This window comes from Onychostruthus taczanowskii, unplaced genomic scaffold, assembly GCF_017590055.1.
Source record: "Onychostruthus taczanowskii isolate IOZ18803 unplaced genomic scaffold, ASM1759005v1 scaffold7, whole genome shotgun sequence".
Taxonomy (NCBI): domain Eukaryota; kingdom Metazoa; phylum Chordata; class Aves; order Passeriformes; family Passeridae; genus Onychostruthus; species Onychostruthus taczanowskii.
The window spans coordinates 125,047-145,891 of record NW_024504786.1 but is presented as its reverse complement, the minus strand read 5'-3'; the positions used below and the strand labels follow the sequence as shown (position 1 = coordinate 145,891).

Genomic DNA, 20,845 nt, shown 5'->3' with positions numbered 1-20,845 from the left:
AAATATTCCCGGAGCTTCCTCCATTTTAATTTTCCCATAAAACATGGCTGTGTTAGCAGAGCTGGCTAAATCAGCATCACTTCCCTGGCGCGGCTCAGCTGAGCCGGGCTCCTGCGGAGCGGGGAGCCCCTCCAGGAGCTGATCCCAGTCTGCCCAGCGCTTCCCAGCACGCGGCTGGATCCGTGCGGATCAATTCCCCCTTTCCTTTGTGCATTCCCGGATCTCATCCCTCGCACCCACCCACGGGCAGCCCGGAGGATGCGCCGCCAGGCTGGGTTTAGGCTGGGATTAGAGGCTGCCGCTTCTTGCGGGATCTCTGCCTCGGATGAACGCTGAATTTTTGGGATTGGGGAAGGCTCCTCTCCCGTCGGAGCGGCGATTTCTTCGGGAGGATTTGTGCTGGCTTGCCAGGAGCTTTCCAAAATGCCTGAAGCTAATTATTTGTTATCCGTGTCTTGGGGTTACATTAAGGTGGGTTTAATTCCTGAAGGATTATTAATTACCGAATTATTAACGGCTTTTTTTTTTCTTTTTTTTTTTTGTGCTGTATTGCTAGGAGAAAGCCTCTGTGAGGAAAATATGCTTTAAAAATGCTGATTTCAGTGTGTTTTGGCTAGTCATGTGTGTAGTGTGCATGCAGAATCCATGGATGTCATTTTTGGGGGGAATTGGGTGTTGCAGGTAAAAATGATGCAGCAGTGAAAATGCTGGATTATAAAATCAGCAGGATCTCAGCATGAATATCTAAGGGAATCATGCCCGAATCCCACATTTTGCTGTATGATCTTCAGATTTAGGGCATACTTCTCCTCTGGGTATGCAGCTATTTGATACAAAATGGAGCAAATCTAGAAAATCCAGAACAAAAGAAGGTTTAGGGGTGAGGAATCTCAACCTGAGATAAAAATCTGAGCTTTCAGAGTGGTTTATCTGAATCGTTCTCTCCTCGTTTGTGACAGTAGCAACTAACGAGCATCTTTAGAGGAAATTATTTCCGTGGGCTGAAAAGAAATACCCAGTCACGGTGATGCCGAGCAGGGTGGAAATGAAACCATCTGTCGCCGACTCCATCCCAAATATCCCCGGGATCCTGCGTGTTGGGGGAGTCTCCCGTGCTACCGCGGTGTGGATTTGGGAGAGGATTCCATAAAAATGCCATTTTCCTGTGCTCTCCCCCTCGCAGTTCAAGAGGATGCTGAACCGGGAGCTCACCCACCTGTCCGAGATGAGCCGCTCCGGCAACCAAGTGTCCGAGTACATTTCCAACACTTTCCTGGGTAAGGAATGCATCCCCAGCTGCTTTTTGGGGGCTCAGGGAAGGCTTAAGGGCAGCCCCGCTGCCCCCATTCACAGCTTCCCTCTTGGGGTTTTCACTTTCAAAGGGCTGCGGGGAGGGGGAAAATGGTGCTTGGATAAGAGGAATTCCTTCCCGAGCCTCGGGATGTTTCTGGGGATGTTTCTGGGAGGATTCCGTGGTGGCTGCCTTATGCAACGCTGGTTTTTGTGGTGACCTTATGGAAAGGACAAAGTCACCCCGGGCCAGCTGCAACCACTGCCTCGCTCAGCTGCGCCTTCCCTTCGGAGATGGGGCTCAGATTAAATCATCCCCGAAGTTTTATCCATTCATTTGTGTAAATCTGCTCGTTTTGCACCAGAAGTCAGAAAGAAAAGGGAATATTTTGCATTTCATTCATTCTGTAGGAGCTCACAGCTCCACAGACATGAATGAATCCTCCGCGTCAACATTTGTTAGAACTAATGGGATTTTCTCAAGAAACTGATTCAGGATTTGTGACCGTTTGCTTCTGAAATGAGGAGCTTCATGTTTATGGACATCCCTGAACCCAACAGCTCCAGAGGCTGCGTGCTGTGGGTGCTGGGGATTCATTCCCCCAGGCTGGAACGGCCGGAATGCGTTCCCTGTGTGACACGCAATTATTCCCATTAAGGGTTTTAAAGTGATTCCAATATCCAGCTGCAGCTGGAACTGCTGCCTGCATTTAGGACCCTCGACAGCATTAATAATCCATGGAAGTTTGGAGCTGCTTTGTGTGGATGCATTGATTTTGTTGCTCAGCTGAACCCAGAGTGTGAATTCAAGCAGGGAGGGAATAGGGCTGGACTGGGATGCACTGAGGGGCTAATCCAGGGATTTGGCAGGTGGTCAGCTCTGCCCAGCAGCCATGTGAGTGTGGAGCAGGAATTGCCAATGTGGCAACCAAAAACAAACCCCACAAACACTCAGGTTAATGGAGCCTGAATCCCAGCAGGGGCTGATGAGCCAGAGCTGCTGCTGGGGTTGTTTTTTTCACGGAATTCCAGATTGGTTTGGGTTGGGAAGGACCATAAGGATCATCCAGTGCCACCCCTGCCATGGCAGGGACACCTCCCACTGTCCCTGCTCCAAGCCCCATCCAGCCCAGCCTTGGGCACTGCCAGGGATCCAGGGGCAAATTCTATTCCAGGTCCTGCTCAACCTCACAGCCAGGAATTCCTTTCCAATATCCATCTAAACTTTCCCACTTGCAGCTCACAGCCATTCCCTGTGTCCTGTCCCTCCATGCCTTGTCCCCAGTCCCTCTCCAGCTCTCCTGGAGCCCCTCCAGGCCCTGCCAGGGGCTCTGAGCTCTCCCTGGATCCTTCTCCTCTCCAGGTGAGCACCCCCAGCTCTCCCAGCCTGGCTCCAGCAGCTCCAGGTCTGAATTCCTGCTCTTCCCATGCTCAGGCAGCTCCATGTCCCCTGGCAGGGCTGGACAAGGCTCTGTCCATTCCCATGCCTGGTGACAGTGACATCCCTGTGTGAGGCCACTCAGGGCCTGGCACTGCTGAGGGGGACAGGCTCTCCAGCCTGATTGCTCATCTTCAAAAAAAATGAGGGAAGCTTTTAAAAGGATTGTCAGTTGTTTCAGGAAGTTGTGCTGGTGTGGGTTTTATGAATTCATTTTTTCCTTCCTAAAATTTAATTAAATTAAATGAACGCCCAAAATAACAGGAGTCTGCAAATGAGGAGGTTGAACAAACAAACAAAAAGAAATGTGTGGGTAGGTCACTCCTTTATCTCCAAAGGTGGGGGTAATTCCGAGATATTAAACCCAGATCATGTGACTTCATTCAGCCTTTTGATTTTATCAGGACAAGGAGGGACAGGACACAGGGAATTCTTTCCCACTGCCAGAGGGCAGGGATGGATGGAATATTGGGCAGGAATTCCTCCCTGTGGAGGGGATGAGGCCCTGGCACAGGGTGCCCAACACCCCTGGCAGTGCTCAAGGCCAGGCTGGAGCAGCCTGGGACAGTGAAAGTGTCCCTGCCATGGCAGGGGGTGGAACCAGATGATCTTGAAGCTCCCTCCCATCCCAATTTATTCTGTAATTCCATGATGAAACGGGCTGGGAAGGCTCCAAGAAGGAGCAGAGGGTCCAGCCCTGCATTCCCAGCAGGGACAGGGCTGGGAAGGTCAGAGAGGAGCAGCAGAGGTTCCACACCACGTCAGAGGGACCGTCCCACTGCCCGTGGGTCACACGCTCCTCCCGAGGGCACTGCCCCCCCCCGTGGGACACTGAGCAACAAATCAGGGATTTCTGCTCCAGAATGGCCATTTGATGCTGCCTTAGTCACTGCTAAGGAGATTATGGAGAGGAAAGTCCATCGGTGGTTCAGCAAAATCCAGGGAACACCCTGTGATGTCAGCCCGGCTGTGCTGTGAATAATGACTCCTTTCCTAATTGCTGCTGCTGCTGCTTGGGGTTTCACAGGGGTTTAATTAAGCCCAGGCAAAAGCAACTCCTGTCTGGAAGCCTCGTCCCTCTGGAGGTCCTGAAGGTGTTCAGAGGTTGTGGTAAAATCCATGAGAAATGGTTTGGATGGAAGTAATGAGCCGCCAGACCTGTGCTTTAATGAATCAGCTGTAGGGCAGTGAATACCACCTGGTTTTGAGATTTATTTATTTGCTGAACACATCTCCACAGCCAGGTTTGGGCCCTCTTCACGTGCACTAAAACTGTGATTGTCCCTGAGAATGGCAACGTGCTTTGGATGTTATTCCATACATAATTGTTAGGGAAAAATCTTTAATAAATCAGTGACACCCATTTGTTACTGGTTTTAAGAGCAGGGGGTATTGACCCTAAAAAGTGAAAATAGATGTGGTTTTACCTTATTCAGGAAAAAAGTGTGTTGTTTGAACGTATCTTTTATTTTCTGCAAATAGAGAATAAAACTAATTGGGATTCATGCCCAAGGAGAAGCTGGTGCCTTTCAGGCATGGAAAATCACAGAATTGTTTAGGTTGGAGTTCATGGGGTCCAGCACTAATCCTTGTCCCCAAGTGCCACATCCATGCACAGAGAGACATTCCTGGATGTGTCCAGTGTCCCCAAACCACACAGTGGCTGCAAGAGAGCAACCAGAGCTTGTGTAACTGTTTTTTTTTATTATTATTTTTGGATCCCAAAATGAGAAAACCCCCTGGGTTGAAGTGGGGAGCAGAGGCAGCAGCTCGAGGGCTGATTCTGGGGGATGTGCTGGGAGCTCACGTTGTGCTGACTCATTTCCCCCTGCTCTGTTCCAGACAAGCAGAACGATGTGGAGATTCCTTCTCCCACCCAGAAGGACAGGGAGAAGAAGAAAAAGCAGCAGCTCATGACACAGATCAGCGGGGTGAAGAAACTCATGCACAGCTCGAGCTTAAACAACACCAGCATCTCACGGTTTGGGGTGAAGACAGAGAAGGAAGATCACCTGGCCAAGGTAGGGGAGATTCCTGCTCTTCTGGGAGAATCTGGAAGCTGGGAATAGAATGGATTGCTCCCCCTTGGAATTAGTATCCCTGAAGTGATGTGGCCATTAGAAATGCTGTAATTGATGATAGCCTCAAGAGCATATTTTATGCTTAAAAACACATGAAAGTAGCCCTGAAATAAAAAGAAAAAAAGGTGATGAAGGCTGAGGAGAGCAATTATGAAGCACAAAATCAGCCCTTCACAGTTACTCTGTGTTCACTGAGCTCACACGTACAGCACTTACATAATTAAAATCACCATTACGTTTGCATATTTGTGAACTTTTTGGGGACTGCAGAATTGCCTGGAAAACCATTCAAACCATTATTTTTTGGTGCTCTCCAAAGGAACTGGAAGACCTGAATAAGTGGGGCCTCAACATCTTCAACGTGGCCAGGTATTCCCACAACCGGCCGCTCACCTGCATCATGTACGCCATATTCCAGGTGTGTGTTCCTGCAGTGCAGGCTTCCCTGCTGCTTCCAGCTTTGTTCTCGTGTCTCATTCCCCTCTGCTTCCCTGCCTGCTCCAGCCTGAGCTGGCACTCAGCTGGGTGTTTGTGCTCTGCTCCCTCAGGAGCGGGACCTGCTGAAAACCTTCAAGATCTCGTCGGACACGTTCGTGACGTACATGATGACCCTGGAGGACCACTACCACTCAGATGTGGCCTACCACAACAGCCTGCACGCTGCTGACGTGGCCCAGTCCACCCATGTGCTGCTCTCCACCCCTGCCCTGGATGTGAGTGCCCTGCCTGGCTTGGTTTTCAATGTGGGGTGGGCACTGGTGGCTCTTCCGAGCGCTCCCTTCGCCTCCATCCTTAGGAAATCTCAGCATGGGGGATCTCTGTCTCACCTTCACCTTTCTGCAGTGCCTTGTCCCATAAAACCAATTGAAACAGCACAATTTGTTCTCCTCAATCAGCTTCCCCAGCTGCTGAGAGGTAAAACCCCTCTGACTAGCTCCTGTTTTTCCATCCTAGGCTGTCTTCACGGACCTGGAAATCCTCGCTGCCATTTTTGCAGCTGCAATCCATGATGTGGATCACCCCGGGGTCTCCAATCAATTCCTGATTAACACAAGTGAGTTTTGTTCTGAATCTCTCAGAATTTCACCCTGAGAGCAATGGGAATGCTTTTTACATGCCACAAATGACAACTTGCAAGCTGTGCTGCCCTCTCAAAATATGGTGCAGTAAAGGAGTGAGACATTTTGGACTCAAGCAGGAATTAAAATGTGATCCCTGACAAAGGGAACCATTGTAGCACAATTCAATATTTACTACTTGCTAACACATAATAATTCTGCCAGCCCTGAGTGCAAACTTTACCATTAAGATAAGAGGAATAATCCTATTGCTATTGACAACCAGAAAGCCAAATATTGGCCTTTGAGTTGTGTTCTGCCACGGGCTGAGCATGGATCTGGATTCCAAAATATGGGCATTGTTGTGTTTTGGGAAGGATTTTTGCAGGATTCTGTTGCCAGTGACTTGTAACTGAGTCAACTGAGCATTATTTTGTCACTGGGACTGAGCAAAGGCTGGTGGAGTGCTGGGGCTGGCACTCATGGAGCTAAAAAGAATCCCAGAATCCTGAAATCATCCAGTATCCCATGGGCAGAGACACCTTCCCCCAGACCAGACTGCTCCAAACCCCATCCAGCCTGGCCCTGAACCCTTCCAGAGATGGGAAAAGAAACTCCCCCTCACTAAAACCTTTCAGTGCCCAGAACAAGCTCCTGTTGGGAACCCCACATTTCCCATCCTGGAGTCTCACCTTGGCACTCCTTCCCCAGATTCCGAGCTGGCCCTGATGTACAACGACGAGTCCGTGCTGGAGAACCACCACCTGGCCGTGGGCTTCAAACTGCTCCAGGAGGAGCACTGTGACATCTTCCAGAACCTGACCAAGAAGCAGCGCCAGACCCTCAGGAAGATGGTGATTGACATGGTATGGCCACTCCCTCCTCCTCTCCTGAACCAAAAATGGTCGTTTTTTGTGGCTTCCCCTCCTGAAATCCTGTTTTCCCCCCATTCTGGAAAGGTGCTGGCCACTGATATGTCCAAGCACATGAGTCTGTTGGCTGATCTGAAGACTATGGTGGAAACTAAGAAGGTGACCAGTTCAGGAGTTCTCCTTCTGGACAACTACACGGACAGAATACAGGTGAGGCAGCCAAATTCCCTGGGTTTGGGGTGTTTGGGCCAGGATGAAGAGGCCACACTCCTGGTTTTGCCTTGGAATTGATCATTCAGAGAAGCTGAATTCTCAGCAGTCTTTTCCTTCTGCACTAAAAAGAAGCACGAGGTGGTCCCATATTTTTTAGGTGTTATTTTTTAGGTGTTAACCCAGAATTAGGGGTTTTTTTAACACCTGGAACTGCAAACATGGCACATTCTGAGGTCATTTTTTGAGGGCTCCTAAATTTCCTTGCTGCTTTCTCCCATTTGTTACTCCTGTTACAGCATTGCAAGAGTTTCATTCAGAACTTCACATCTAAATCACCTCAGAGTGAGCTGGAATTACTGCTGTACAGTCTGTTCCCTCTATAATTTAATCCTTGGTTTACAGAAGTGACCAGGAATTGCTGGAACAGGGCTGTGCAGTGAGCAGGACAAGATACATCCTGCTCTGCTCTCCACTTTGATGACCAACTCCTTAAGAGCAGGCTCCTGGGAAAACTCTGTAAATTTTTTATTTCAAACACTGGTGCTGCCTAAATCCTTGTGGCCACTTAGTCAGGCCTGTTCTGTGCGTGTGTGGAGGGGAAATTACTCACTCCATAAAGTGGGAACATTTCAGCTCTTTCCCTGAGAGCATGGACGTGGATTTTGAATGGTGGGAAGCAGCTGGATCCCCAAACAAACCTGTGTGATGTCACTGACACTTCCACAACTGCTCCAGGTGTGAGGCTTGGGCTGTGTGAGCACCAGAGAGCACGTCTGGCTTTGGGGCTGGGGCATCCAGCTCATCCATGGAGAGGGAATCACAGAATTCCAGGCTGGTTTGGGTTGGGAGTGACTTTAAATTCATTCCATCCCATCCAACACCTCCCACTGTCCCAGGCTGCTCCAAGCTCCAGTGTCCAGCCTGGCTTTGGACATTTCCAGGGATCCAGGGGCAGCCACAGCTGCTCTGGGCACCTTGTGCCCACCCTCCCAGGGAATTCCTTCTCAATATCCCATCTAAATCTCCCCTTTTCCAGCTCACAGCCATTCCCTGTGTCCTGTCCCTGCATGCCTTGTCCCCAGTCCCTCTGCAGCTCTCCTGGAGCCCCTCCAGGCCCTGCCAGGGGCTCTGAGCTCTCCCTGGATCCTCCTCCTCTCCAGGTGAGCACCCCCAGCTCTCCCAGCCTGGCTCCAGAGGGGCTCCAGCCCTGCAGCAGCTCCGGGGGCTCCTCTGGGCTCTCTCCAGCAGCTCCAGGTCTTTAACGTGCTGCCGTGCAATGTTTCTGATATTTTTATGGTCTGTTTCATAATCAGAGAATCTTCTGGTGCAATGTTCTGCAGACCCAGCTCGAAACCCTCCTCCTTTTGCAGCTGATTTTATGAGTTTCCTGATGGATGTAATTGCAGGTTCTAAGGAATATGGTGCATTGTGCAGACCTGAGTAATCCCACAAAGTCTCTGGAGCTGTACCGGCAGTGGACGGACAGGATCATGGAGGAGTTCTTCCAGCAGGGAGACAAAGAGAGGGAGAGAGGCATGGAGATCAGCCCCATGTGTGACAAACACACGGCCTCCGTGGAAAAATCCCAGGTAATTGGCCCTGAGCTGCAGCTTTCCCTGCCTGAGCTTGGCATTTCAAAGCAGAGACAGAACTCAGCTGCTTCTGCAGCACAATTAGGAGAGGAGCCAGCGGTTCAGAGCCTGGCTTCTGATCCACCCTGACATCCAGCTCTGCCTGGGGCTCCCACAGGCTGGGGAGGCTCTTCCAGCTCCTCTCCATCCCCCTGGGCATCTCCTCGTGCCCTGCTCGTGTCCCAGTTTCCAGAGGGAGTTGGGTCCCTTTGTTCCCCAGGATGGAAAGGGCAGTTCTGCTCTGCCCACCCTCACAGCCTGTCCTGCCCTCACACCTCCTCACCCCACTGTTCTTGTACCCACTGATCTGCAGGACTGGGAGCTTCTCCCACCTGAGATCCCCCTCAGCATCCTGCAAAACTCTGGCTGTCACTCATTATCCAGGACAATTCTGCACTGCACATGTCCACTTGAATTAGAGGCTTTTGGAGCTGCCCGGTGCAGAATTAATCCCAGAAATATTCATTTACGTCCCTGCAAAACTTAAAAGGAGCTGGATTTGCCTCTTCATTTTTTTGGGGATGAAGTGGCTCATCCCTAGTTCTGATTCATAAAATGGTTTCAAGGTCAGATTTTGTTCTGACCTGTGTAACACAGGCCATAAAATTTCGCCTGGATAATCTGGAACGAAACCAGGAATTTATGTTTGTCCAAACAGATTCCAGCCTTTATATAATGCTGTCTTGGTTGTTGTTTTTGAATGACTCCAGCAAGTCATCATTGAGGTTTTTCAGCTTGAATAAGTAACAAAATTGATGATAATTATTTCCAAATGTCCTCTTGGGCTCGGCCAAGTGCTTTCAAAATTATTCACTCAACCGCGTGGTGATTTTGTTGGAAAAATCTGTCGGATTTCTTAACCTAACAAGAAATGAATCCTTCAGCCAGGCTTGCCCATGTGCTCCACATGTGAGCTCCAATTCATTCCTTGCTTCACATCTGCACTTCCCAGAGGCTTCAAAATGCCATTTTTGCTGTGCAAAAAAGACAGGAATTATACAAAATGTCCATCATGAAATGGCAAAGGAGAGAGGGAGGTGGCGCGTCCGTGCTGGAGGTTTCCAAATGCCATTTTTGCTGTGCAGAAAAGACAGGAGTTCTACAAAATGGCCATCGTGGAATGGCAAAGGGGAAAGGGAAACAGTGTGTCCGTGCTGGAGGGAAACAAGGAGTGGATTAGAAAACAATATGCAAATATTTCAAAGCTTGAGATGCCCTCTCAATATTTTAGGATTGGCGCTGAGCCGTGTGGCCAATGATTCCATGATTTGGGGTGTTTTTAAAGGAGCAGTGACCTGAAACAACGATTTTAAAGAAACAACAATTTTAAAGAAACAATGATTAACAAGTGCTGATTGTCACCCATCGGCGCCATGGAGCCCTGGAACACTTTGAGTTCCAACCATCCCAAACTCTTTTTTTTCCCAGTGCAGCAGGAACTTTTCATCACCTTTCTGCTGGAGCTGCCTCCCCAGCCCGTTCCAATTGGATGCTCACGGTGCTATTGACATCCTGTTGTGTCTGAGGGAGCCGGGAGCCATTTCCAAAGCAAACATCTGCGCCTTGAGCCCGGCTCCTGGGAGAGCCTTTTCCCTGCTCCACACAAAGCCGTGGAGCGGGACGGGCTCTGCCAAGACGGAAGAATTCCAATCCCCTTTATGGCCGTTCCGCCGGCTCCATCCTGGACGTGGTTCCTCCCTGAGTCACAGGAGCGCGGCAGGGTTGAGCTCAGCGGAAGGGCTGAGCGTCCCTCACTCTTTCCAGCCCTGGAACGTCACCCCACGGGGGCCAGGCAGCATTCCTGGGATGAGTGGCCTCGCTGGCTGTGCTCTTCCCGAGGAAATCCCTCATGGGGCTGCTTGGGCAGGAGGAAAACGGGAATGTTGAAAGTGCAGGAACGGTTTGGGATAGGCACAAACTGCACCCCATAGGAAAATACAACCAAAGGTGGAACTTCAGCCCATAAAGGCTGCTCCCCTTGGGAGCACTGGGGTATTCCCAGCTGTCAGTCGTGTGGGAATCCTGGGATAAGGCCATAAATGCACCAGCCTTGTCCCCAGTCACCTGGGAATTCTGTCTGAGAGGAGCAGACTCTCTCAGTGCTGAGAGCCCCATCCAGTTCCAGCTCCATGGCAGGGGCACCTTCCACTGTCCCAGGGTGCTCCAAACCTGGCCTGGGCACTGCCAGGGATCCAGGGACAGCCACAGCTGCTCTGGGAATTCTATTCCAGGGCTTCTGCACTCTCACAGGGAGCAATTTCTTCCCAGAATCCATCTAGCCATTCCCTGTGTCCTGTCCCTCCATGCCCTGTCCCCAGTCCCTCTCCAGCTCTCCTGGAGCCCCTCCAGGCCCTGCCAGGGGCTCTGAGCTCTCCCTGGATCCTTCTCCTCTCCAGGTGAGCACCCCCAGCTCTCCCAGCCTGGCTCCAGAGGGGCTCCAGCCCTGCAGCAGCTCCAGGGCAGAGGAGCAGGATTCCCCCTCTCCTTTTCTGCTGCCCACACTGGGGGATCATCCCAGGGCTCTGTCCCCTGAATTTCCTGCTGGTTCCTGCTTTTAGGGAAACTCCATCTGAGGTTTGGTTTTGGACAAGACGTCAGCCCAACCCAGCACTGTGTGTGGGTGCAGCTCTGGGTATCAGATAATGAGGTGTGATAATGTGATCATTAGGCTGTGCTGGTTTGGGGACTTGCTCCTGGTATTTTGCTTGTAAAACAAATACAAAATGACCTTTTCAGACATCCACCTTTTCCTGGTTATTCCCTTGCCCTAAGTGTGCATGCCCCTTTGTTTTCCAGGTGGGATTCATCGACTACATTGTCCATCCTCTCTGGGAGACGTGGGCTGACCTGGTGCAGCCCGACGCCCAGGACATCCTGGACACTCTGGAGGACAACAGGAACTGGTACCAGAGCATGATACCTCAGAGCCCATCCCCTCCCCTGGAGGAGCGGGGCCAGGACTGCCAGGGCCTGATGGAGAAGTTCCAGTTTGAACTGACGCTGGAGGAGGAGGATTCGGACGGGCCCGAGAAGGACGGCGAGAGCCTCGGCTACTTCAGCAATACAGAGACGCTCTGCGTGGCCCAGCCCGGGGAGGAGGAGCCCCAGAGGGAGGCCACCATCGAGATTGTGACAGAAGACACATCTCCTGTGGACACATAATGGCCTGGCCCCGCGGGAGTGGCTTTTAAACACTTGCGGAGCTTGCGAGCGGTCTCCGACAGCCTCTGCAGCCGGGGCTGAGCCTCTGCCACGGGGCTGGCAGATCCTCCAGCTACTTGAGATTGGAGTCAGGGTTACAGATGGGGTAGGGAGTGATTGCTCAGGAAATGCACGGGTGATTTGCGTTGTGGTTTGAGCCTCGTCAGCCGAGAGCACCGCGTCGTCCTGGAGCTGGCTTGGGTCGGGCCGAGGCGGCGCTGACACACAACTGAGAGATTTTATACTGCTAGTTTTGGAGTTTATACCAGTTAGACTGATAGAAACTACTGATCAATAACTCATATCCAACCTGTCCACCTGTCTGCAGACCTGTGTGCCTTCTTTGTAAACACTTTCATGTCTTTTCAAGAGTCTCTTAATTCAACACACGGAGCTTGGTAGTTCAAAAGCGACACAAGGTGTTTCGGAATTGACGGCTACTTTTTGGATTCTTCCTGTTACCAGAAGCAGTCTTCCTTTTTTTTTCGTGGGCAATACCTGTCACTTTATTGCAGTTAATCACTTTGACAGACTAAACAGAAGGGGAAACCCTCTGCTTTGCATTACTGCACCTTCAGTGTGTTCTTAATCCCCCCGGTGACCCGTTGGGAGTCACTCGGTGCCGTGGTGCACCGTTCCCTCGCTGGGAACAGCGGGATTTTTTGCCTCCCCGGGGTTTGGGTTTGTGGTGAGCAGGACAGAGGGCAGGGTTTTTTTTCCCTGGCACAGCTCAGTCCATCCCTGAGTAAGCGTGGCAAGGCAGTGTGTGACACGCCTTCCCCCTCGGCAGCTCCCTGGAATTTGCACGCTCGGTTATTTGTGTTTCTCTGGCCTCTCATCCACGCTCCCTAGGTTTAGGTCCACCATCCTCCTCCTGCACTGCCTCGAGCTCTACCACCTCCATTACTGTTTATAACAGTGTATTTATTACCTACTGTACATACTGTAATGTTTTGTAAGTTATTAATTTATATGAATTAGCATCGCCTGTCGGCGGCGATGTTAATGGGGTAGAAAACTCGGAATAAGAGTTGCCTTTTTTTCTTGTAACCTTTTGTATTGCATAAAGTCCAAGAACCTGAACATAGCTGAAGAGACAGACACAACCCAGGAAGGGCATTCGGGTGGCAGCCGCCCGTGGGGAGGGGACACCGCATCCCAGGGCAGCGAATTTGGGAATTTGCCAGGAATGCAGAGAGGGGGAACCGAACAAAGAACTCCCCACGCCCGGGCCGGCTTTTCAATGTCACAATGTTCCAATTTCTGAACAACCCAATGTGAATCTCTATGACAAAACAAAAATGTGAACTGATGTAATAATTGTGCTGTGAAACTTCCTCTGACAAAGCTTGTCCGGCATCGTGAGCGGTGTCAATCTCAGTTTGTAAAATATGTTTCAAGCTTTTTGGTCCAACTCGTGACTAATTAGTTCATGACAATAGCACAGTTGTGCATGATCAATGGGTTTGTTTGTCTGTTGAACACTGCATTGTTCCAGGTGGTTATTTTATTGTTCCCCAAAGTTTCACACTATGTATGTTATAGTATTCTATATTGTGTTCAGACGCATTCTTAAGAGATTTTTATATGAAGTGAATAAATGAAAGCATGACCCAGCCTGCGGCTCCTTGGGGGGCTTTTGTCAACAAGACAGCGTGGGCCATGTCACCTCTGCTTAGGGGACAGAAAATGGGGCCCTCCAAACCCAGAACCCTCCTATGGCTTGATCCCAGAACCCTCCTAGAGCCAAAACCCAGAACCTCCCACAGCTGAATCCCGGAACTCTTCTATGGCCAAAGCCCAGAACCCCGATGAGGCCAAAACACAAACCCTCTGATGGCTGAAATCCAGAACCTTCCTTTGGCCAAAATCCAAAACCTCCCACACCCAAAATCCAAGACCTGTCACAGCTGAAATCCAGAATCTTCTGCAGCTGAAATCCAGAACCTTCCTTTGGCCAAAGCCCAGGACCCCCCTACAGCCAAACCCCAGAACCCTCCTGTGGCCATACCCCAGAATCTCCCATAGCTGAGACCCAGAACCCTCCTGGAGCCAAAACCCTCCCTCCAGTGGCTGAAACCCAAAACCTCCCATGTCCTAAACCCAGAACCTCCCATGGCTCAATCCCTGAACCCTCCTACAGCCAAAACTCAGAACCTTCTGTGGCCAAAATGCAAAATCCTCCAGTGGCTGAAACCCAGAACCTCCAACATTCTAAACCCAGAATCTCCACTGTCTGAAACCCAGAACCCTTCTATGTCCTGAACCCAGAACCTTCAATATCTGAAACCCAGAACCCTCCCATGTCCCAAACCCAGAACCTCCAATGTCCAAAATCCAGAACCCTTCCATGCCCCAAACCCAGAACCTCCAATGTCCAAAATCCAGAACCTTTCCATGTCCCAAACCCAGAACCCCCAATGTCCAAAATCCATAACCTTTCTATGTCCCAAACCCAGAACCCTCCAATGTCCCAAACCCAGAATCCTTCCATGCCCCAAACCTGGCTTGATCCCAGAACCCTCCTAGAGCCAAAACCCAGAACCTCCCACAGCTGAATCCCGGAACTCTTCTATGGCCAAAGCCCAGAACCCCGATGAGGCCAAAACACAAACCCTCTGATGGCTGAAATCCAGAACCTTCCTTTGGCCAAAATCCAAAACCTCCCACACCCAAAATCCAAGACCTGTCACAGCTGAAATCCAGAATCTTCTGCAGCTGAAATCCAGAACCTTCCTTTGGCCAAAGCCCAGGACCCCCCTACAGCCAAACCCCAGAACCCTCCTGTGGCCATACCCCAGAATCTCCCATAGCTGAGACCCAGAACCCTCCTGGAGCCAAAACCCTCCCTCCAATGGCTGAAACCCAAAACCTCCCATGTCCTAAACCCAGAACCTCCCATGGCTCAATCCCTGAACCCTCCTACAGCCAAAACTCAGAACCTTCTGTGGCCAAAATGCAAAATCCTCCAGTGGCTGAAACCCAGAACCTCCAACATTCTAAACCCAGAATCTCCACTGTCTGAAACCCAGAACCCTTCTATGTCCTAAACACAGAACCTTCAATATCTGAAACTGAGAACCCTCCCATGTCCCAAACCCAGAACCTCCAATGTCCCAAACCCAGAACCCTCCCATCTCCCAAACCCAGAACCCTTCCATGCCCCAAACCCAGAACCTCCAATGTCCAAAATCCAGAACCTTTCCATGTCCCAAACCCAGAACCCCCAATGTCCAAAATCCATAACCTTTCTATGTCCCAAACCCAGAACCCTCCAATGTCCCAAACCCAGAATCCTTCCATGCCCCAAACCCAGAACCCTCCCATCTCCCAAGCCCAGAATCTCCATGGCCAACACCCAGAACCTCCCGTGTCCAGCCCCAGAGCCTCCATTCCCAGTGGCCCTGGCGGGAGCCGTTCCTCAGGACGGGCAGAGGAGCATTCCTGGTGGCACAGCCACCGTCCCTGGGGCGCCTGGGACCTCGTCCTTCCTGCGGGGCCGGTGGCAGCGGAGGCGACAGGAAGGCGAGCGCAGACAGGAAGCGGTGGCCGCGCACGGCCCGGCCCGCGGGAGCTTTCATGTCCCGGCCTGACCCAAAACAAGCGACTTTCCAGTAAAAAACATCCTGTGCCAGGGCAGGAGAGCGGGGCCGCGGTGCCGCCCTCGCCGCGGGTGACACCGGCGGCGTCCCCTGGGGCTCCACTGGCTTTCCCTGGATCCGCTGGCTCCGAAGTGAAGTCACGGGAAAACAAGTGTGGATCTCATCCTGCATTCCCAGCCAGCACTCCCTGGGGCAGCTGCTGCCAGGCCACCTTCTGTCACATCCCTGCTGTCCCAGCAGAAGGGGCTCCAGCCTGTGGATCCTGGGGGATTTTCCCAGGGTTTGAACCTCTGAAACTCCTGGTGAAAATTCCCTGGTAGAAGCTCCTTGAAGGGCCAGTAGTGATTTGTCTTTCCCAGTGGATTAACACAATCTCAGAACTGGTTTGGGTTGGAATGACCTTAAATCCCATCCAGTGCCACCCCTGCCATGGCAGGGACACCTTCCACTGTCCCCAGCCCCAATGTCCAGCCTGGCCTTGGGCACTTCCAGGGATCCAGGGGCAGCCACAGCTGCTCTGGGCACCCTGTGCCAGGGCCTGCCCACCCTGCCAGGGGCAATCCCTAATTCCCAATATCCCATCTAAATCTCTCCCCTTTCAATTTAAACCATCCCCCCTTCACCCCAGCTCATCCTTCCCACGTCCCTGGGCTGTGGCAGCCACGTCCTGCCCGCAGCTCCAGGGATGGGAAAGGGATGGGAAAAGGATGGGAAAGGAGTGATTGTGCTGGAAAAGCACCGTCACTTCTGGGGGGAAAGCACCGACCCGGGAGAGAGCAGCAGCGCCGGGGCTGGCGGTGAAGATGGGGCAGGGCCGGGGGCGCTCTGCCCGTGCCCCCTCCCCAGCCCCTGCTCTCCTCATTCCTGTCCCTTCCTGACCCAGTTCTGCCAGGCAGCTTCCCCGGGATGCAGGCAGCCCTGGAGTTGGGAAGAGCTGCCTCTCCCTGCTCCCTCCCCGCAGCAGCAGCCGGGAAAATGTTCCAGCGGGCGCTGCACCTCCAAACCCACCGGAGCCTTCTGCTTTCCCTCTGGTTTTAGGGTGGAAATCCCAGTTCAGGTGCTGGGAGATTCTCAGGCTCAGTGTCCTCCCTTGCTCAGGGGATGAGGATTCCAGCGCTCTGCTTCACCACCCTCACATCCAGAGCTGGATTGGCACGGATTCCTTCGGCATGGGAAGGTGGAGCAGGGATGTGGCGCTTCCTCCTCGCTCCGGAGCGGAGCTGGTGGGGCTGCTCCCCCTCCCTGGTGGTCCCCAGGTCACTTCCAGGGGCTCCCAGCAGCTCCTGCTGTGTGTGGGGTGGAAGGTGAGGGACTCGAGTTCAGCGTCTGCTCCTTCCTGGGACAGGGATGTGCAGGGATGCGCAGGGATCTGTCCCCTCCGTGCTGCCACCATTAACCACAGATGTCACGCAGAGCCCCTGAGTGACAGCTGGCCTTGTCCCCAAGGACATCATTTCCCACTGGGGCCATGGAGCTGGGATTTCAGGGGGATTTCCACCAGCCCTAAAGCCACCAGGGCATCAACCCCAAGGATGAGCAGTGGGAGCAGATCCAGCCCTTCCCAGGGTGGGGGGACAAGGGTCCCACGGAGCCCCTGCCACTGCCAGGAAACTTCTGACCCGAGATCACCCTTGTTCACAGAGACTGTGATGCAGAGAAATAAAATAATAAACCAGCCCTGCTGCTTTTCCCAGCTCAGCCTGCTCTCCTGGGGGTGCAGCTGCATTTCCATCTCCTTTTCCCCCATTCTGTGGGAGCTGGGGATGAGCGTGGCTCACCAGAGATGAGTGACAGAGCCAGAACCAGGGACAGGACTAAATGGCCTCAAGTGGCACCAGGGGAGGTTTGGGTTGGATATTTGGGAAAATCTCTTCATGGAAAGGGTGCCCAGGCACGGGAACAGCTGCCCAGGGCAGTGGTGAGTCCCCATCCCTGCAGGGATTTGAAGTCCATGAGGATGTGGCACTTGGGGACATGGCACTGCTGACCTCAGACGGCTCTTCCAACCTCAGTGATTCCATGTCTTTCCGTCCCTGGTGCACAGCCCCGTGTCCCTCTGCTTGGGATGGAGCATTCCAGGTCCCGATCCAGCCACGAGGATGGAGCTGGGATTTCAGGGGGATTTCCACCAGCCCTAAAGCCACCAGGGCATCAACCCCAAGGATGAGCAGTGGGAGCAGATCCAGCCCTTCCCAGGGTGGGGGGACAAGGGTCCCACGGAGCCCCTGCCAGTGCCAGGAAACTTCTGACCCGAGATCACCCTTGTTCACAGAGACTGTGATGCAGAGAAATAAAATAATAAACCAGCCCTGCTGCTTTTCCCAGCTCAGCCTGCTCTCCTGGGGGTGCAGCTGCATTTCCATCTCCTTTTCCCCCATTCTGTGGGAGCTGGGGATGAGCGTGGCTCACCAGTGAGCCAGAACCAGGGACAGGACTAAATGGCCTCAAGTGGCACCAGGGGAGGTTTGGGTTGGATATTTGGGAAAATCTCTTCATGGAAAGGGTGCCCAGGCACGGGAACAGCTGCCCAGGGCAGTGGTGAGTCCCCATCCCTGCAGGGATTTGAAGTCCATGAGGATGTGGCACTTGGGGACATGGCACTGCTGACCTCAGACGGCTCTTCCAACCTCAGTGATTCCATGTCTTTCCGTCCCTGGTGCACAGCCCCGTGTCCCTCTGCTTGGGATGGAGCATTCCAGGTCCCGATCCAGCCACGAGGATCTGCAGAGTGCCGGGAGCTCTTTGCCAGCCGAGGGGATTTGGGTGCCACTGGAGCAGAGTTCACCTGGAACTGCAGTGGATGCTCAGGGAGAAGTGAAAATGTGACGCTCTGACAGTTCTGCAGTCAAAAACAGGAAGGAGCCGGGGGCAGGCGCACAAAGCCCAGATTTTATCGGAGCTGGAGCGGGGCCGAGGGCTCCCGGCAGCAGCAGCAGCTCCGTGGGAGGGGGAGATGCCAGCCTGGCCCTGGGGACACTGCGGGGACACGGGGGCCAGGAGGGACAGGGCAGGGTGTGGCTGATGGGGTTTAAGATGGGTTTGGGTGTTTCAGCTCTCCCAGTGTCCCTTCTGGGGTGACACGAGGAGCGCAAACCCAAGAATTCCCATTCCCGAGGTGTCCCTGTCCCCGAGCCCTGCTGCCCAATTTCCCGCTCTGTTGAGGGCATTTCTGCCACCCTGGAGTGGCACCGTCCCCACCTCTGTCCCCGCGCTGCCGGGGACACTGGGGACAGCAGAGGGGGTGCGGGGTGGGGCGGCAGGACCAGGGGAGCACGAGGTGCGGGCACATCTGTCCGGCCCCGCACATCTGTCCGGCCCCGCACATCTGTCCGGCCCGGCCCTGCACAGCTGCACAGCTCCATCTGCCGAGCTCCCGGCGCTGCACAGGGCTCGGGACGCTCCAGAGCCGGGGATGCCCCGGGAATGGGGAATGTCCGCTCTGGGGACACGGCGGGGACACGCGGAGCCGCGACGGGCCCGGCGGGGCTCACACAGCGCGGGCGGCACAGCTGGAGCCGGGCACAGCTGGAATTCCGGCACAGCTGGAATCCCGCACAGCTGGAATCCCGCACAGCTGGAGGCAGACGCTCCAGGGAACAGCTGCACAGCTCCATCTGCCGAGCTCCCGGCGCTGCACAGGGCTCGGGACGCTCCAGAGCCGGGGATGCCCCGGGAATGGGGAATGTCCGCTCTGGGGACACGGCGGGGACACGCGGAGCCGCGACGGGCCCGGCGGGGCTCACACAGCGCGGGCGGCACAGCTGGAGCCGGGCACAGCTGGAATTCCGGCACAGCTGGAATCCCGCACAGCTGGAATCCGGCACAGCTGGAATCCTGCACAGCTGGAATCCCACACAGCTGGAGGCAGACGCTCCAGGGCCCCATCCTGTGTCTTTTCTGTGAATAAGTCAATTTTAAGAAGAATTCAATGCTCTTTATTAGCTGTGGCCCAAGCAGACAGGCCCAAAAGTGATCAGGATGACACCCAAAGACACCTTAAATTTTAATGGAAGCCTCCACTGGCATTTCTGAAGCTCTGGATTATGTCAGGGCAGAATTTGTTTCTCTGGGTTTCTTTACACAGCTGTGAAATTTTACCTCAGGGAGGCAAAAGCTCCATTCCAATGCCAGGAACCAAACCCCGTGGGAATGGTGTGGGCAGGGGGATGAGCTCCTGCAGCACTGATCCTGGGGGGTGCAGGGGGATGGATCCATCCCCATCCTAAAGCACATTCCAGGGATCAAACCCAAAACGGCTCAGTGATACTTCAGGTGAGGCCCGTGGTGTGAGATGGGGGTGCTGGCTGCAGCCCCCCAGGCCTGCATGAGGCTTTGCCAGTGCTCCTGAAGGCCTTTCTTTGCCCCAAAAATTAAGGATTAATCAATGATCAGCATTCTGGAGCACCCCGGGGCAGCTGCACCTGGGGCCCATCGGGGTGGTGCTGATCACCCTGATTAGTCCCTGGTTATCAGGGCTCAGGGAGGGCCCGGGGCTGATCCTGGCGCCTGGGAGGAAGAGCAGGAGCAGAGGGAGGTGGGATCTATTGTGGGGCATGCAGGGACCTTCCTCTGGGATTCTGGGTGTTCCTGGGCCTGGTTGTGGTGGGGTTTGTGGGGTTGCAGAAGGAATCTGGTGGGTGCAGTGAGTGTCTCCGTCAGAAATTTCTCTTTCCCGGCGCTGTTCTCCAGCCCCATCCAGCTCTCCTCCTCTCCCTGCTGTGTCCCGGGGTGGGGGCTCATTCCCACATCCCTCGTGTCCTCCTGGGAGCAGCTCCCGGCATGGGAGTGGCTCGGTGGCTCTCTGTGCCTAGGAAAAGCCAGGAGTCATGGAGCAGGGGGGAAGGGGCTGAACTGGGAGCTGCCAGGGGCTGCTCCCATGGATTCTCCATGTTTAGGATGAACTGGGAGCTGCCAGGGGCTGCTCCCATGGATTCTCCAGCCCTGCTCCTGCTGGGATACTCTGGAGTATCCCACAGTAGATTTGAAGTATCTGGAGTAGATTTAGATGGATATTGGGAATGAATTCCTGGCTGGGAGGGTGGGCAGGCCCTGGAATAGAATTCCCAGAGCAGCTGTGGCTGCCCCTGGATCCCTGCAGTGCCCAAGGCCAGGCTGGATGAGGCTGGGAGCACCTGGGGCAGTGAGGTGTCCCTGCCCTCGTCCCCGGTAACCCCAGTTTTACAAGGAACAGGGAAAAGGCTGAACTTCCCGGGAAGCCCATCCCGCGGTGCCCCGGGCTGAGCCCGTTCCCAGCCGGGTTTAATCCCGGCCCATCCGAAGGGGCGATGCCGACACCCCCCGGCTGCTCTTAATGCCGGGATTTGCCAGGGCCGCGTCCTGCCGGAGGCTGAGGATGGGATTGGGGTTTTATTTAGCAAATCCCGGCGCTGCTGCGGGGCCGCGCTCCTCGGGCTGTCACATGGAGCCGCGGCTGACTCTGCCGGCAGATGAGTAATGCG

General features: G+C 53.6%; 1 protein-coding gene across 6 annotated transcripts in view; it reads left to right on the top strand.

The window, feature by feature from the left end:
• The window catches only part of PDE4B (phosphodiesterase 4B), a 134,463-nt gene extending 121,062 nt beyond the window's left edge, over positions 1–13,401 (top strand). For all 6 annotated transcript variants that reach the window (XM_041421224.1, XM_041421225.1, XM_041421227.1 and 3 more), the window contains 9 exons: positions 1,184–1,277; positions 4,571–4,749; positions 5,129–5,227; positions 5,358–5,522; positions 5,764–5,863; positions 6,579–6,733; positions 6,827–6,949; positions 8,359–8,541; positions 11,380–13,401. In XM_041421224.1, the coding sequence (XP_041277158.1) occupies positions 1,184–1,277; positions 4,571–4,749; positions 5,129–5,227; positions 5,358–5,522; positions 5,764–5,863; positions 6,579–6,733; positions 6,827–6,949; positions 8,359–8,541; positions 11,380–11,745 (1,464 nt within the window). In that variant the 3' untranslated portion in view covers positions 11,746–13,401. The remainder of the gene's footprint in view (positions 1–1,183; positions 1,278–4,570; positions 4,750–5,128; positions 5,228–5,357; positions 5,523–5,763; positions 5,864–6,578; positions 6,734–6,826; positions 6,950–8,358; positions 8,542–11,379) is intronic.
• The last annotated feature ends 7,444 nt before the right edge of the window (positions 13,402–20,845 follow it).